At 42.0% G+C, this 17,966-nt stretch overlaps 2 protein-coding genes across 2 annotated transcripts; one reads left to right on the plus strand and one right to left on the minus strand.

Moving 5' to 3' along the window:
* The first annotated feature begins 117 nt into the window (after positions 1-117).
* LOC111261569 (thioredoxin-related transmembrane protein 2 homolog) lies at positions 118-3,618 on the plus strand. The gene has a single exon (XM_022835177.2). It carries the CDS (start codon positions 1,913-1,915, stop codon positions 2,741-2,743), a length of 831 nt encoding a protein of 276 aa, XP_022690912.1. The 5' UTR covers positions 118-1,912; the 3' UTR covers positions 2,744-3,618.
* A 1,681-nt stretch (positions 3,619-5,299) lies between these two features.
* LOC111261565 (uncharacterized) lies at positions 5,300-17,534 on the minus strand. Its single transcript, XM_022835168.2, has 6 exons — positions 16,802-17,534; positions 11,799-12,124; positions 10,015-11,552; positions 9,321-9,711; positions 6,735-9,094; positions 5,300-6,320 (listed from the first exon to the last, which is right to left on the minus strand). The coding sequence occupies exons 1-6, from the start codon at positions 17,532-17,534 to the stop codon at positions 5,936-5,938; spliced, it is 5,733 nt and encodes a 1,910-aa protein (XP_022690903.2). The 3' UTR covers positions 5,300-5,935.
* Positions 17,535-17,966: the final 432 nt, after the last annotated feature.

Below are 17,966 nucleotides of genomic sequence, written 5' to 3' on the forward strand. Positions count from 1 at the left end.
GTGAGGTGAGTTTGGCTTGACCTCAGTGATACAGCGACTTAACTTGTCCTGCCACCGTTGCTACCATCATTTCATAATTCAATGTTCGAATATGAGCAGGGTCAATACGCACAAATGATCGTTTGTTTTTGCTAGAAGAGCAAGCGATCCAGGAGATCAACCAGCCCAAACGTACACACAGATAAACAGCGTTCACTCGCTATCAGCCAAACAACACTCAGAGAGGCAGTTTGCCGTTGAGCTCGACTTATCTTTTCGTCTACCTTCCGTCGTCGTAGTCTGTTTGTTCCGCCGTCAACCATTGACAAACAGTCCCGGATTGAGGATCGCTAACGATTAAATAACATTGACTGTGGTCTCACTTTACGATCGGCGATTGTTACTACTAACTCGTTGCTGTTTCTGTATTGACTGTGCTTATTATGGGCCAGCACCGCTGACGCGTCCCGCGCTGTTTCGTCCGTCCAGGCAACGAGCAGAAAGTAACCGTAATCATTAAAACACGTCGCTAGCGATTCAATATCGTCTACGTAGAGTGATCGTTCCTTTCTCAGTAGACGAAAGAAACTGTCTGTCTGTCTGTACGTACTCGTCGAACGACTTGAACGCCGATGATCCGGGGGTGGCTTGAGAGCGGTGGCGACCGAATATCACATGCGTTCGTTGTTGTTGCCGCCGCCGGTGCTGCCGTCGAACGAATTCAATGCGAATGCCCAAGGGTTACAGCGGCAAATGACGATCTGCAGCCGCGTCCGGGTCGGTATGCTGATGTTCTATTTGATAATAAGGATTGGTGGTTAGTTGCTGTTCGAGGATATTTTGTTTTCTTTTTCAAGAGAGAAAGAGAAAGAGAGAGAGAGGGAGAGATTTTTCGGTGGTCGGCTGCCTTCGTGTCCGAATCCCACTAGCAGAGCAGGCGCTAGCAGCGGTACAAGTATATCTGCGGTCGTCCGCCACTCAACTACTACGATTCATGCTGTTGCAGCTGTGGACGTTCTCGTCTGTTAAAGGTAGTGGCGGGCATAATGTGTCCCGTCTTTATTCTTGAATCACAATCCACATCTCGTCAAAACATCATTTAGCGCTTGAGTTGGTTGGCTAACGAAGCGGCACTGAATGTCATCTGCTACGACGTCTGCTACCACGGCACCGAACTGTGTAACGGATTGGACCATGACTGATTCAATAAACTAACATGTTGAACTGTGGATCATTTCATTAACAGGTCAACTAGAGAACATATATATTAAAAAAGAAAACAGCTGGTCAATATTTCACGCTCATATTTGCTCGGAACGGGTTTCTGGATTCGGCCAAGTCGTCTGCTAGAACTGTCCCTCTGAAGGTTGATCGATACCGCGTTCCATCGAACAGCAGGCAACGCACGCTGCAGCTCTATATACTAACACAATCGCTCTACACTATATCTTATGGTTGTATATTTGACCCTTAATAGACGGCTGGGGATATTGTCTGAATTGTATGATTGCATTTACTTTACTATATCCGCTATGTAGTGAAACCTGTCTATGCGCGAACAGCGAAAAGGGCGAGCTTCTGAGTGAATTTTTGGCGCATTCTATTGGGGGTTCACTAGAACAAACGCGCCTCTTTTGCCTAGACTACAAGAAGGTAACAAAAGATTGGCCGTTAGGGTTGTCTGCCGCCGGCATCGGCGAAAGAAACAACTGCGCGAGATTCAAAAAAGCCTAACAGAGTTCAGTGAACTAGAAACATGTGCACAGAAAGCCAATAATAAAATGTTATAGCGTGTGTTGCAAAAGTGAGACGTGATCGTACGCATAGCGTGGTGAACTCTTCGTGGTGTGGATTCGATATTGACAGATCTCGAAAGACCCGACATCTCCGACGTCTCCTTGCCAACGGAGATATACGCTCATTGAAGCTCGTCATGGCAATTCTAGATTGGCCACAGGTCCGCCGCCTTCTGCATCCGCACTATGTAATGACCGTCTTTCTAGCTACAGTGTTTTTTCCTTTGCGGTTAGTTTCGCCAGTGTGTGAGCTGTTGTTTCCCGAAAAGGGTTGTGGGTTGGACTATCGCGAAACAGAAATTTTGTTCTTTCTCATAATCATCATTCTGTTTCGTACTAAAAAAATGGGTTATACCTCACTAGTACCCTATATAAGTTCAGCCTCAATGTACGCTAAAGTAGCTATGGTTTTGCTTTTCTTCTACAACGACCTGCGATACGGCATTATCTATACGGTAATGTGTATAACGCATCTAATGGTGCTGCCGGAACCTACCTATACGGGACTGGATCGCACCGTCTACTTCACCTCGCAAACACTGGAGGAAGAACTTAAGAAAGACAAGAGAATTGTATGGATTGTCGAGTTCTTCGCTCTCTGGTCACCACCATGCATCAACTTCGCCTCAGACTTCCGCCATCTATCCGGCAAGTATACGTTGGAGAATCTTCGATTCGGCAAGATCGACGTCACCCGAAACCCAGAAGCAGCTGCAAAATACCATATCAACACTTCGACCCTATCTAAGCAGCTGCCAACGCTTGTAATATTTAAAGATGGCAAGGCAGTTATGCGTCGGCCAACTGTTGATTCAAAGTCAAAACTTGTCAAGTTTAACTTCACGATGGAGAACGTCATTAACGAATTCGACTTAAACAACCTGTATAATGTACTGAAAAACGAAAAGATCAACAAGCGGGAATCGCAGGCGCCACAAAAGTCAATCGGAGAAAAGAAAGTCGAGTAGATCGTCGTGGTAGAAGTCACTAAGGCAAATTTAGCTTACTTAAATAATGATAGTAGCTAAGTATCATATCACGCTAGTAAAAAAAAAAAAGTAGTTCCCAGTAAAAAGAATAGCCTGGCGAAAGGAGTGCAGACAATGAATTACGACATTTACTAAATAACAGTGATAGCTTACGTCTCGGTTACAAAGCCCGGATAAACCTACCATTTACCATAAACCTCTGATGTTATGCTTCTGTTCTTGTAACTAGTCTCCTTTCTTTGAATGTCTAGAGATCGTCCTGTTTGGTCCAATCGCATGACTGATCAACAACTGGACAAGCGTATTACCAAAGCTTCTCTCGTAACTATAACGAAATGATGGGGAAGAAAAGCCAGTGTTATGTTATTACAACGGAATATGTGTATTGTTGCCCTATTTTTATGCGTGACCTACTACCCATTCGATGGCTACATTCAAATGGGACATGCCACAATAGCAACACTATAAAGGACAGCATTTGTCAAATGCCAAATGCAACAGCAGCACTGTTATAGGTATGAAAGCTAGCAACGATAACGTTTTAGGAAATCTCAGATTTTCTAAGATATTTTGGACCAATATATTTTGATTCGGGAATAAACGTCTGTTGGATGGCTGCAGATTGCTATTGGGAGGTCTCTTTTTCGCGAGACGATAAATTTTCTATATCCATTGGCCATATATTTAATAGGTAAGTCTGTAAATAATGGAACGATAGTGTACGCAAGTGGACATTGTGAGAATGATGTTTGACTCAAAGCATTGTCACTGCTGTTTCGTCTGGTACAGCAGAAATGGTGGATTTTTATCAGAGAGAAAAAATAAAAGATAAAAATTTAAATGTAAAATACTTATATCGAGCCTACCTATGTTTTCAACCAAAATCTAATTGATAGTTGGAAAAGTTGAAATTCTTCTAGGTAACTCTTAATTTTTATCCACTATAGGAATGCTCAATCTCATTTAGCCTTTATATGTCGATGCGAATCTAATGCCAAGAATTCTTCGATGCACCTGAAGAATTTAAAAAAATATATGCAGCTGCCGAGATTTAATTTTCAGTTTTTCTTTGTAGTCCTAGAATCCAGCCTAAGCCTGATTTTCCAAACCTTTAAACAAATGGAAAAAGTTATAATCTTAAATAATCGAATATTTCCACAGTCCAAATACAAGCATGGCCTGGTGTCACAGCAGCGCGGAACGATGTATGAGGAGGCTAAATCGAGAATAATCGATTATGTCGTTCTCTTATGTTCAATGATAAGGGATAACAGCAACGTCGTAAGGTACATCTGTGCCAACCAAGTGCTTCTCTTTCGCAGATAACCTCGACGGCTCTGAATTTTCTAATCATATGTTATTGATTTTGAAGTACGTGAAACCTCTCTGCTCTTTCGACGCAAACGCTCATGCGTTCGCTTGCTTGTCATAGTTACAGAAGTGTTAGATTACTAAAGGCTCGCCCTAAGACTCTAACTGCTACTCGATATTATCAGTTTTTACTCTTATCAAGATTACCTGGGTCTTCGTTTCATCCAGATGAACCATAAAGCCGTTCTTAAGATGACCAAAAATGTAGCATTCTAGCACAGTTGGTAGAGTGGAGTGACTCGTTACGTGAATCCGTCACAGACGATTCAAGACCGTTTGCGACACTTTTTGCAACGAAACATTATTCACCTTTTGCAGTTTGTATATGGATTCGTTATGTGTTGTTACGATGCCCTCCAGCATAAACATAACGCACAACATACAGTGATAGCTTCATGCGTATCTTCCAGCCGAAAAAGGCACAGTGACTATTTTTGCTACATAGGTAGCACAAGTACTTGGATTTCGGTCACTATGTATGCATCTTAAAAGATTTTGCTAAATCAATAGGGCGAAGTGTCGATTCGTATTTGCTACGTTTGAAAGTAACTTTTAGGGTGATAAAAATTTTAAAACTTGTAAAATTGAACTAGAACTTCTAAAGGCTCCATATTATAGCAGAAGGCAATATAGATGAATAAATAGTATAGCAGCACTGTCGTGGAATACAGCGTTGGCTCAAGTAAAAAATATAATAAATTAATTGTACATTTCCGTTTAATACTCTAATTGTATAGCTAATAACGCTAATAAAACTTATCTATTTTGGCCTCGAACTGCATTTTACATTTTTCATAGTCAGCGCCTTTCTCGTGCTAGATTGCATAGTTTTCGTGGTTCAGAGGGAGTGGGGCCACTGCCAAGCTGACATTTACATCATAAGTTTTGTCCATATGCCCAGTGTAGACAACAGATGAAATTAACTTCGTTTCCATTTACCGATACAAGCTCTAACCGTATCATTAAAGTAAAAAAAATTAGCCACGCGGTTAACGGTTAGTATTTCTAGTGACTACCATAAGCATAGCGGCAGTCAGTAAGACTATTTATGAAGGAAAACCTTCCGAGATTATAAATATGTTAAACCACAGTTTTTCAGATGGTCCTACAGATATAAAAAATTATTACGTGTTAAACTTACCGTTTGGTTTAAGAGATAAGGTAAACTTGCATCTTTTTGTTGTTTATTAAGATGTTATTTGTTCATTTGAGATATAGTTTCGAGTAATGCAATAATATTCGTTTTATTATTTGCACATGGCTGTAACAAACACACGATTTCTTTGCGGTCTATATATTAAGTCAATATACATCTATACATTCTTGTCATATAGATAGCCTTGTAACAAGAGGATCAACATTAATATCAATATATGTACAATCGTATGTATGTATAAGGTTTCGCATTGGTTAGATATAAAAATAACTGCACAGTAGAAATAACTATCATTGGTTTATAGCAACATAATATATACTGACCAAAAAGCACCTCAACACATATAGCTACTGCCCGCAACTTTGTACATCTACCACTGTGATTGGCGTTATCGAAAGATTATTAAACCAAGGTAACAAAGCCGCCTACAAGCAGTAGGCCTTCAATTTTATTGAGGTCACGACTTGAATTAGTCTCTTTTGAATTCATAAAAGCTTATACAAAAAAAAAGAGCGTAGCCCGTCGTAGACACAGTGGTAACAATTGTTGATTAATCTTGATTTTAATAGAAGAAAGTGGTGACAAAATTAACTCATATTTCGGTGAATTTTTACGATGAATCTGTTTTACGCTCCTCGTCGTCCTCAGCGTGCTTTGGCCTTTGACTTTTTTATATATCCTGTAAACTCATGTGGACCGTCGTTTCTCATGTCAACGTTGGTCAGACCTGCGAATTCGCCATTTTGGCCTGAAAGAGCACTTGATGAGGCGTTTACTGTAAATGGCTTAACTGCGCTCGACTGAACTGGGAACACGTTTGGGTACAAAGATGCGGACGATGGTGTCGATGAAATGCGTGAGAAAATTCTTCCTATACTCTTTTGGGTGTCGCTTAAGTCTTTGATGTTTGAGTCGGAAAGGCTCAAATCCGTTGACCTAAACGTGTTGTGGCTGTTCGCTTGCGGAGCTCGATAGCCGAAATTTAGCCTAAACGAAGACCCGGTTTGTTGGCCTGGGTTAAACGGTTCACTGTAACAACAAAAAGAAGAAATCGAAGATCGTAGATGTCAATGATCGCAAGACAAGATACTCGAACGGACTCAAGAGTTCGGTGCAGCGCTTAGATGTACTTACGCCATATATATATACATGTATAGATAAATAAAACAGAGTCCCGCAGTCGCAAGTGCTCGTCTATTATCTTAGAGTGCCTTTTTGGGAGGTCTACAAGATTCCTTAGTTTCCTTGCTCACAGGTAAATCGCATATTGGTAATCGGTGCTTAATTTCATTCGATAATACGCTAATTTAGCCGATAGCAATCAACTGAAACTTTAAGTAGACAATTTATTAGTATTAAGCTACACAAAAATGTCATGTATGTCTAGTACGAGCTGCAGGTGCGGGCGTTCAACGTTTTGAATTAAATAAACATCGACCTCACCTGTATACATCTGAGAGGATTCCATTGACATCTGGTCGAAAGTTTGACAAAGCTGTAGCACCCTTTTTAGTTGTGCCTTCAAGATGCGTAACGTGAAACCCTTCGAAGTTTGAAGGTGAGGGTAAACTGCCGAACGAATTTGAAGCACCAAAGAAACTCTTCGAAGAGGGCCTTATATTAACAGATTGGCCTATACCTAAAATTGGCCGTATGGTTCTAAAGTCGTTATGGCCCGTTCTGAAATTGTTTTGGACTACACTTGAGTGAATATTCGTGTGTCGATTTTGATTTCCAACAAGTCCTGAGGGATCTCTTTGTAAGCGACTATTTCTGAACACGTATGTGAATACTGGCAAAGGATATGGTGAGTTTGATGAACTGATTTGACCCCCCGATAGGCTCGGTAGATTGTTCGAGAAAACTGTGGGCTGAATAAGCGTCTGCTGCGCGGGTCTGAATACTTGCAAAGGAAAGTGTGTGCGAAATTGGGGAATGGTTTGTTGATTACCAACGCTCGGCGCATGTTCCTGCAGCTGATATTGAACTGGTACATGGATGATCCGTGCCTGGTGCTGCAATTGAAAAGGCGGCTGACTAAATGAACTTTCCTGCTGGATGTCAATTTGTTGTTGTGGAAGCTGAACATGCTGAATTTGCTGCCGTTGTATTTCCGATCCTTGTTTTTGAACGGGTGCCTCCTCTTGCCGTATTTTCCCTAAAGTATCTGCCTGATTGACCGAAAAAGTCGCTTGTTCATTGTTGATTAAATGAATTTGTTGGCCGTTCGGTGGAAGTACAGACTGTACAGTTGGTATAAGAGGGGGTTGCTCTTGTCTAACTACAGTCTGGGCTTGTTGTACTGGGGCCGGAATTTGTTGACCGATTTGCTTAGTTATTTGGCCACTAACGATAGAGCTCGTATAGAGGGCAGTCAGTGGAGCTTGTTGTGGAACCGGTTGAACCTGCACGGTAGCCGTAGGATCAGTGAGTCGCTCTACAGAAACGGGCAGGCGTTGTTTTTGTTGGTGGCCAATAACAATTTGATTCTGCGAAGTTCCGGGTGTAGCTAATTGTTCATCTACGTACTGCAGTTCTGGAGCCTGCGAAGCCTTTGTCACATCTTGCTGTTGGTTAACAACGACCTGTTGGGAGGGCTGTAAGACGGGTCTCTCGTCTAAAAGGGCAATTGAAGGCAGTTGTTGAGATTTTGGCACCAATGGCTGTGACACAACATTCTGTGGTGGAAGCACGTACCCTGGCAGTTGGCGTGGGACTTGTGCCTGACTCGAAGGCTGCACGCCAGACAGATTTGGCGATGGAATGATTTTTATAGCTTCTGGACTTTGCACAAACAACCTAGAAGTTTGTGGCGACAAACGAGATGTGCTTATATGACCGGCATATGTTAGGAGAGGCAGTTGTGCGTATAGAGCTTGACTGCTTGTCTGTATTTCATTTGTAGCCGGGACTGATGGTACTAATGGGGCTTGAACCGATGCTGAAGATGTGTCTGGTGGTTGTATGTTTTGCACGACTAGAGGTCTAAGCGACACTAAAAAAGGATGAGGATTTTCTGCAGTGCTCGACTGCGGCGCGGAACGTGGAATGGATCGAATAAAACCGAAGGAACCTGGATGAACACTATTATAATGAACCTGAGCCCCGGCATGGTTTATCCGGAAAGTTGAGGATCCTCCAGAAAACTTTGTGGTTTGGGGCCTCTTTTGTTGCTGGTCGATTCTGAATGCCGTTTCTGGAGGTAATGCTTCTTTCGAACGACCAAGGATAACCTCATCGGAAACCGGTGGTTGTGACAGCGCTAATGATGAAGTTTGAGTTGGCGTCTGGGTGCTGACAGGAGCAGTGAATTGAGGGCGTTGTTGGCTTAACTTTTCAGGTTGTTGGGAGAATGGCGGAAGAAGAGCTTCTGGAGTTATTCCTGAATATACTGTAACATGTGAAGGAGGAGCTGGTGCTGTTGTATGTTCTTGACTTTGTAAATAGTTTACATTAGCTGGACGATGATTAAGGCTGACGGTGAGCGCCTGTGGTTGTTGAGCCGGGAAGACAGGAGTGGTTGAGTCACCTGCAAAAGGTAACGACGTATTCTTAGCAAAGGCGTGCGCGGTTCGCGCGTCCACATTTCTTTCTCCAGCAGACATCTGCTCTACTTGTGAGGATCCGTCTTTAGTGTTGCCGCTCGCCGGGTTTAGGTGACCTATTTGAACACCGAAATTTCTCAGAACATTTTGTAGGAAATCATCTTCATATTTTTTACGCGCTGCAAGATTTTTCGCTAAAGCACCATCTTCATCTGGAGCTTCTTCAAATGTGGCTGTCTCTAGATCGTGTACATAAACCTAACAACAGAGAAGAGGAATTATCGAGCTTGTTAGTTGACATAGGCCACATACAATAGGGAGCGTTTCTTTCCCATTATATGATAGCTTAGGGCTATGGCTATTTGTAGGTTGAGTCGGTCTAACTAAATTCTAGTTCAAACATTACTCAATAAATAAGCTATTATCGCATGACTAAATTATTTATCCGAGCTAAAGTTGGTTATACTAATTGTTTCGCACTTACTTTTCCCGGAGTAAGCTCTATAGTCTTTGCTTTTGGTTTTCGACCTACATTGTCCTTGTTTTTTTCTCGAAGTTTGGTTAAATCAATAATAAACGTCTCTTTTGCGGGGTTATTCACGTCAACAGTATGCGATGCCGTCGTCGTTTGAGTACCACGGGCAGGTTCTCCAGTAAGGAATTCGACGCCTAAACGGGCCGATTTTGTGGAATTGACAACGACTTTTGATCTCAATGCTTGCTTAGTGTTTTGTCCCTTATTGGAAGGCAGTTCCACATATGAAGATAGCAAAAGTGAGTTGACGCCTGATGGCGTGCTATTCTTGTCTATCTTGGTTATTGGGTTACCCGTGTTGCCAGGTTTCGTAAGAGCGGAGAGTTCACCTTCTGGGATGCTGAAATCGATTGCAGGCAACGTTTCGGATGAAGGAAGTTTGTGTTTAGTTTTTGTATCTAATGTTTGTACTACTGTACTACGGAGTAACAATACGATTACTTTAACCTTTCTTTTTCAAACAAAATATAGGATATACAGGGTCGTAATGTCTTTGAAAAAGGCACTCTTATACAAATTGGTTGGAACGTACTTTAAATAACTTTTGGTATACTGGACCCTAGATGGTCAAATGCTGTTAGAAAATGGTACCTACATAGCCCTAACGCTATTTCATATGTGCAGCCTAAGAAAGAAGATATACCTGTACATAATGTTTTGATCTGCTGAACTTGAAATGACCTGACGAGAAGGGATAATAGGCAGCATCGGAATCGTGAACTTAGTGGGCGACATAAGAGTGATTGCTAGATTTCCATTATGCGTCTCGCCGCTAACAACCTTGCCCGACTCTGTGTGGCTGCAGTTCGCTTTCGAACATGCCTCTTGATTTTGTTGATCATTCGTCGCATTGGCAGTCTTGTTTGTGGGAACGACCTTAACTTGAACGCCAAAATCGCGAAGAACGTTATGCAGAAAATCGTCATGGCCCTTCTTGGGTCCCGAGCTGTCTGCGATCGCATCAGTAGCTTCGGAAGAATCGTTAGCTCTGGTTTCCGCTAATGTTTTAGGTAGCGAAGAATTCCCTGAATTTGTTCGTTTCTTGGGCATTCGCTTAAATTCAAACATTGATGTCAATGTAGAAGAAACCGGCTTAGGCCTGAAAACTTTGCGCTTCCGTCGAGTACGATCTTTTTTACAGAGTACTCTGTCATCTGACGACTCTGCGCTAGATTCAGTTGAATCTTCTTCAGAAGTATTGGATGCTTTTAGTGAATTGAATGGCTTATACGCTATTATAGTCTCATTTCCATTTGGTATTAACGCTTCAGGCATTCGTATTAGTGTGCCACTCATAATTGCTAGAGGTCGTGAGTCCCTCCATTGTGCAGCTCTGGGTAACTTAACATTCTTATTTGTCTCGAAACGATTTGTTACTTTCATTCCATTGTTACTGCTCCGAATGTCCCTGGCTGAAGTTCTTGTGAGGATGTGGTTCGTAAGAACTCGTGGACCGCGGCGGGTTCTCACGACACCGAATTCAATAAACCGTTGGCCGCCAAAATGCGTAAGGGGTATTATGGCGCCTCCGGCCTTAGCATGTTCCCCGTTTTTGTTGATGCGGGACAATATGGCTAAGCTGCCATTACCTTCATCCTGAAGCTCTGTCCATCGCCGTTTATAAGTCGTGATTGTCGATGCTGGCTGATTGCTATCCATCGAATATTTTGACGATGATAGTGTACTGTTTCCTGTTAAGGGCTTCGCTTCGCTAGCTTCTTCAGGTAGAACGAAGATAGGTGTGAGGCTCCGGGCGGGTTCGGTGTTGTCAAAATGGACACTTCGATTCACGTTCATCATCCAGATGCTTTTCCGACTTGTCAACAGATCTTTGTTAGTTGCAGTGGCCTTAGTTTTGCGGCGCCAATTCGGACCGTAATGACTATGCATATTCCTTAGCTTGCGATCATCATCACTGCGATCGTCCGTCCTTGCGGTTGTCGCTAGTAGGAAATTGCGTGGAACATTTTTTTTCGTCAGTCTGATCTTGGCGAAGCTATCAAACGAGCTGTCGCTCATATTTTTAGTAGCGCTTTCAGATAGGGCGGTAGTGAAGTTCTTGCTCGGTTTTGAGCCCGACGTTTTATCCATGTACACAATCACATGCGAAGATTTAGATTCTAGATTAGCACGACTGCCGGACGCAGTATTTGTATTCGATCCTTGGATTACGGAGTCTGGCTGGAATTGTGAGATTGATAAATCGAGAAAAATAAGCAGTGTGCGTATAATGGTTTAGCTATCACATTCTTTGGACATAGAGCAAAAGTATTAGAGATTACGTGCTGAGCTGGTAGATTTTAATAGCAAGCTATGGTCGATGAGGAAAGAAAAAATTATTTTAGAACAAAACAAAATCCCTTTGGTGAACCACAGTACATTATACAGAATTATGAATTAACAGATTACTACTAACTGCTTAATTACCTGCAATTGAGAAGGTTTACTTGGCACAGAATCCATGTGATCTTTTGTCACGACTTCAATGTCCTGTGCAGCGCTTTCAACGCTGGGCGGCACTGACACGCTATCTACTGTGTAAGCTGTCTTGGGGTCGGGCTTAAGGAAAGATTCGGTGGCTACCTTCGCACGCTCCTGCTGCGTTGGCTTCGTTTGTGCGAAGTCGATTTGGTACTCAAGATTTTTACCAATATTGTGGCCATTTGCCGTCGTTTGAGATCTTTGCGTATTTACAAACGAAGTTAGGTTGGGCAGGGCATTATCCGCAATAATATGTCCTGGCAATAAAGCTACTGAAATGTATAAAAGGAACACTGTTTTAGATATAGAGTAGAGTAATAGAACAGATAGATATAGAATAAACTTTTTAATCGCTAGCGAACATTTTATTAATAAATCAGGAAAGATTAGAAATTTTTTCCACTGAAAGCTATAGTTGCTTAGAAGCCCTTTTAAACTTAGGTGAAAAATGATCGAATTCCATGAGTCAATGTAAGAGATGTACTGCAAGACTACCGTTCAGCCAGAAAGAGAAAACGTGAAATTATATTCAATAGGGGGACTCAGCATTTTTAAATATATTTTAATCTATTTTGCAGTTGTTGTATTGATATCACGTATTACATCGGTAATCATAAATTTATATGAAAAATGAGAAAAAGGGTGAAGGGAAGCCTCGCTTTGGTTAATTCCATTGTTTTAGATGTGGCTTTTTTGCGGAGCGAAAGGCTAGGTAACTTAGGTGTGAACGTATTACTGAAATAATAATTGCCTTCCTTGTTCAAGCATCCAAGACAAACTGCTAAGCTTCTCATCTCGTAACCTTCAGCTAAAGTCAGTTCGAATATATAGATAGACCGCTTGCTCTCACTGGATTCATTGATCTAAAAAAGACTGTCAATATTAAACTTTCAGGAACTATGTTAATTGTTTAGAGGAAAAGTAATACCGTGAGGGCCCCACATGCCGTAACCATGTTTTCTAAGTCCTGCTCACTCTATTCTATGAAGTTATATTAACCACTAACCTGAACTTAAATGACAATTTAATAGTTCCTATAGTAAGGATTTTTAATCCATTCCCATACCAACAGTCCCCATCGAAAAGTTTGACCGGAGTAAAACTGCGAAAAAAAGTTCAATAGATCTTTCCGGCCTTTTTATGCAAGCATTTCTGTAGGATTCGTTTCCTGAATCTATATATATATATATATCACTTTGTACAACAGAAGACAGCAACGCTGGGTGTTTCACTGAACCAGAATTTAAGTAAGGCGTTTGCATGAATTATCTATTTTAACCATCGACTAATCACTAACGGATCACTAATTGAGGTTCTTCGATGCGCGGCGGAGAATTATCCATGTCAAACGAAAAAATACATTTTCTTCTGCTTTTTTTTAGGTGGTACCGATGGCGACTTGAGGATGATTGTCCTTGACTTTGTATTCATAAGCACTTTGAGTCATAGAATAAATAAATCGCCTGTCGCCCCGTTCTCTCATGGACGCGAGATCAAAGGGGTAGTATGCTATAGTATCAATACTGAATTTGTATGTTTCGATTTATCAAATAATCATCTATTTGATAGATCGAAAATACAAACAGCGCTTGTTTTGAATTTGTTGTCGGCCGTAAAAAGGTCCTAACAAGCATAACAGGCATGGTGTCATAGTTAAGGCACACTAACATAAAATCGTTCGATCCAAACAGCTATCAGCTACTACACACTAAATCAGGAGAAATTATTTACTTAAGTAACGGCTAAATAGCAACCACAAGATGTTTGGTCAAATATCTTAAATAAACGGGTGGACACTCTAAAAAACACATTTGAATTTTATCGATAAAAAAACATGGCTCCATTTAGTATCAGAGATGATCGAACATCAGATGGATCGTTCGAGACCATCTGAGAGTTAAAACATTACGTGTGATGATTTATCGTGACTGGTGATGAACTCGTTTTTGAGAAACACTATTAGCTGCATATAGATATGCCATATAGAAACTGTATGTTTGATTCAAATTAGTGGAAAATTGGATGACTTTACATAGCCTTCAGCAGAATATTTCTCTTCATAAGAGCAACAGCGGACAGTCGCGGATACTTTGTTTAGCTTGTTATTAAACAGTCAGTAGAAAATTATCGAAATAGCAGAATTTAGCTAACGAACTATACGCAGCTTCGTTACCCCTAACAGGTATCATTTATAAATGGGCTGGCAACATGTCGAATAATTACACAAAAACAAGGCACTTGTTACGTTTGTAAGACGCCTTCCTCTCCAATACCACTACCAGTTAAACCGCGACTGTAATCTAGTTTACAGGTTACAATTGTTGTCAGCGCCATCGTGCCTAAATCACAAATCGTAAAATACGTTCACATACGCACTATTTCAAAAATTTATAAATACATTCACGCACAAATCTATACTGATTCGGTTCACAGACACGAGGCTCATCTTATATATATATATATATATATATATATATATATATATATAGATTAAATCCAATATGACATTGCTGTTACATTATCCTGGTAGCAAATCGCCGTGAACGCCTCTCATCGTGGGATCGTTATCGCATTGCAGTAGTTGACTCTTCTGCTGTGGTTCAATTAGTACAGCACGAACGGTCGCACAGCTGAACGACATAATAGCAAAATTAACTACTGCGCAACGCCTCGGGTGATTCCGACTGCCTCGAAACCCTGGGCAAAAACCGAATGCCGATTGCGCGGAGCGTCGGATTTGCCTCGAAACCGCTTAACGAACACAAGGCGTCGCTATCTGTGTACGAATGATACCCCCCCCCCCTCCGCCGTCGCGTAACGGTCGTCTGCGGTTGGTGTACGATACTGGCCGATTTCGATTGACGAGCCCACTGACTACCGCCGGACTGAGGGGAGGCGGTGGCTTCTTGATCGGCATACGCAACTGTCACTTTTGTTGACATTACGTGCGAGTAACTCAATAACTCAAATCGACTGATTGGCGGAAACTGTTGGTATCTATGCAGTTGAGGCAAAGCAGTTTCGACTACTGCTGCGCCGTTCAATGTTGACTCTCCTCTTTGAACTGGAGATAGTATCGAATTTGACAGGGATTTAAAATTTCCCCGTATAGGGAAGAGTTGAGACCCCTGCCTCGTTGGCATCACAACCATCACCATCGCTCAGGGCGGCCGGAGCCAAGAGCACTTAGCAGCAGCGATCGTGAGAATTGGTAGAAAAAGATAAACCAGACTGTTTGGTAATGATGCACACGTGGAACTTTCTCGATTAAGGAGATGAACTATCCAAGGAGAAACGGGAGAGAAAAGGATAGAGGGATCGGACACAGTAAATGGGATCGGCTCACCACATTACCGGAATTGCGCTGGTGGACTAGCAAAAATAACAATACTCAAAGGGAAATGGTACTTCATGATTCTTATAATAAAGCTCAATCAAATAAGAGGATATATTGTAGCGGCTTTTATCGCCTATGTCATTCAGCGTCCGTGGGCGATTCAACTCAATTACAATAACGGTATTTGTCGGTAATCGACGATTGGTCTTTAAGAATTCATTTTTCAAGAGGTCTAGTAATAATTATGTGAAAATACCGACTAAAATGCTCGCGCTTTGCCGCAGCGACAATAAAGAATATCTATCAGTGTGATCGCCTTCGAGGACTTGTCATCATTACCGCTGAAGGATATGTATTAGAATTACGTTGTCTAATTTAAGATTTAGAAGCCGAAATGAGTAACTTTAACCAAAACTGTAGACTTATCTATGGTAGGTTATGTATAGTTTCATCAAGCTATCATAGGCAATAAATATGAACTGGGTGCACTCTTAACAAAAAGATGAGGCCAATCTACTGAAATTATTATCGCCTGGGTTTTAGCTACCTCCGTCCCAGGCTCAAGTTCTTAAATTAGCACGTAATGCAGCTACTGCTCCGCTAAGTTTTTCTTCCTTATCAGGCAGTTCAATTTTCCAGATGTACCCTTGTACAATCGATTCCTTATTCTTAAGCGGCAACATGGGAAAACTCTGTGTTAGCCTCGTAAATGGCATTGGAAGATGTGGGTATGAACGGCAATAATGACAGCGTAAGTCGTGTACAGCTCCTAACAGAGTGTTATCTCAAATGCTCGTCTCTTTTAGCTCGACTCCTTTGATAGCTCGCTATCAATCGCGATTATAATTAGAAGATTTTCTAAGACGGCAGGAAATCGTCGTATCTTAATCGTATGTTTTAGCTATTTGATAAACAGCTCTTTGGCCAGCTCAAAAGACTGTCGTAGTTTACAGATATTGCATTCGACCGAACAGCTTCCCAATCGCAAGCAGCTACAGGTCGCACACATTTGTCGCTTTGGCCGTCACATGCGTCTCGGCCGGTTCGATTGAGACATTGTTTACTTCACTTGATTGCATGCATGTACGAACATCAATATTGAGAGACTGTCTTCAAAATGGATACAGACTATAACAATGGAGACGTTCCGTATTTCAATCAGTTGTAACACAATTGGCTGCATCCTTTACTATGGTTAGATTTGGCTGTAAAGAATGCTATAAAGTCAGTTGAATCACGTTTTCGAACATTTAGTACAGAGTTCTTCCATGTTTCGGGTCTTACGCTTGGCATTTAAGCGGATAGGTATCACTTCAGACGGTCGGCTGTTGCCGAAGCTGCATGTCCCTTATTTTAGTAGGCAGTCACGCTTACAAAGTACTTAGAAAACCACTGTCAGGGATTAGTTTGACGACGCCAATAGCCTTCGATTACTTAGTAAGGACTTGAATGCTTTCTTCCAACCAACATGAGCAACATATGTGAGCATCACAATTGGCCTCATCAGGAGAATGACGTATGCTATATTTAGATCTAGTAACGATGACCGAAAATCGCAGGACAGATATCTCTGAGATGGCAGAGAAGTTCGGGGTTAGTTTTCGATACTTACGGCCAGAACTGGTAGTGAGAGCGATTTCCGTACTATCAGATATCCCATTCAATAACGATGGATTCTGCGAAAAGTCCGGCACCTCCAAATCGTCCACTGTATCGGTTTCCCTTCTTTTTTCAAGGCTCGTAATGATCGATTTGGCACCACTGTTGCCACCATTACTATCGCCGTCGCCATCCAATAAGGTAGGCGGGCTTTTTTCCGCCGAGGGCATATCGGTCACATTGAATGATACGGTTAGAAGACTTTGACTTCTTAAGCTGTTCGAGAACTTTGGGTTCGCGCTATCGGCTGCCGTCGCTGCCGCATGTGAACTTGGTCCGAAAGTTCTTTGGTTGTCCTCTGTAGTTCGGTCCAACCTGCCTGGAACGGTTCCGGAAGATAGAAGCCCCACGGATTGATTAGTATCTTCAGATGACATAAGGGCTGACTCTTCTGCTGCAATTGCCTGCTTCGAACTGCTGCTAAAAGTGAGGTTATTGTTGTTACCATTGTTCTTTCTGTCGTTTTTGTCGACCTGAGAATCTGCCACTAAGACGGCAGTATCAGTTATCTTAAGTTCGTAACTGCTTTCACTATTGCTGCTAGTGCTGTTATTAGCTGCATGACTACTGCCACCTGGCAATGGAATATTTTTTCCTTCCGTTGATACAACAGCCCCAAGAGCCATAAGTAGAGTTGAGAGGACGACAATGGTTAACCGGCATGTCCTACTCCCAGGGGGCCTCATCTTTCTTGCGCCAGTGCGGTTTGCTGGCCGCCACTCCTCACCGTTAGCGTCGCCCTCACGCCGACTCAGTTTTGTTTTTCCTTTCAACGATTTTTAGCAGGTTACTAACAAACCTTGAGATTTTTCACAGGTGCATCTTGGCCTCCGGTTTGCGTCGATGCTCTCTTGCTGACTGGTTATGGATACTAAAAAAGCCTTGTCGAAATTCAGCTGGCCAGAGCTTCGCAACACACAATGCCGCGGCTGGCCCAATGATCCGCAATTATAATAACCTGCGGGGCGAACCTGCTTTTCTCTGTTGATGACTTGCACTCACAATAGTCATAAACTGTAGACGTCACGTTCTCAATGAGAACTGAACTGAGAAATACTCCACTCTATGGCTGCGGTTGTGGTCTTCTCGTTTCGCTTTGATCCTTCTCCGTTTTGCTA

Source organism: Varroa jacobsoni, unplaced genomic scaffold (assembly GCF_002532875.2).
Source record: "Varroa jacobsoni isolate VJ856 unplaced genomic scaffold, vjacob_1.0 scaffold_568, whole genome shotgun sequence".
Lineage (NCBI taxonomy): Eukaryota > Metazoa > Arthropoda > Arachnida > Mesostigmata > Varroidae > Varroa > Varroa jacobsoni.

Coding starts and splice junctions, on each gene's coding strand:
- LOC111261569 (XM_022835177.2), top strand. CDS start 1,913: ATGGCAATTCTAGATTGGCCACAGGTCCGCCGCCTTCTGCATCCGCAC.
- LOC111261565 (XM_022835168.2), bottom strand. CDS start 17,534: ATGAGGCCCCCTGGGAGTAGGACATGCCGGTTAACCATTGTCGTCCTC. Junction 9,712..10,014: donor GATCAAAACATTATGTACAG/GTATATCTTCTT, acceptor AATCGATTTCAG/CATCCCAGAAGGTGAACTCT. Junction 9,095..9,320: donor TAGAGCTTACTCCGGGAAAA/GTAAGTGCGAAA, acceptor CTCTGTTGTTAG/GTTTATGTACACGATCTAGA.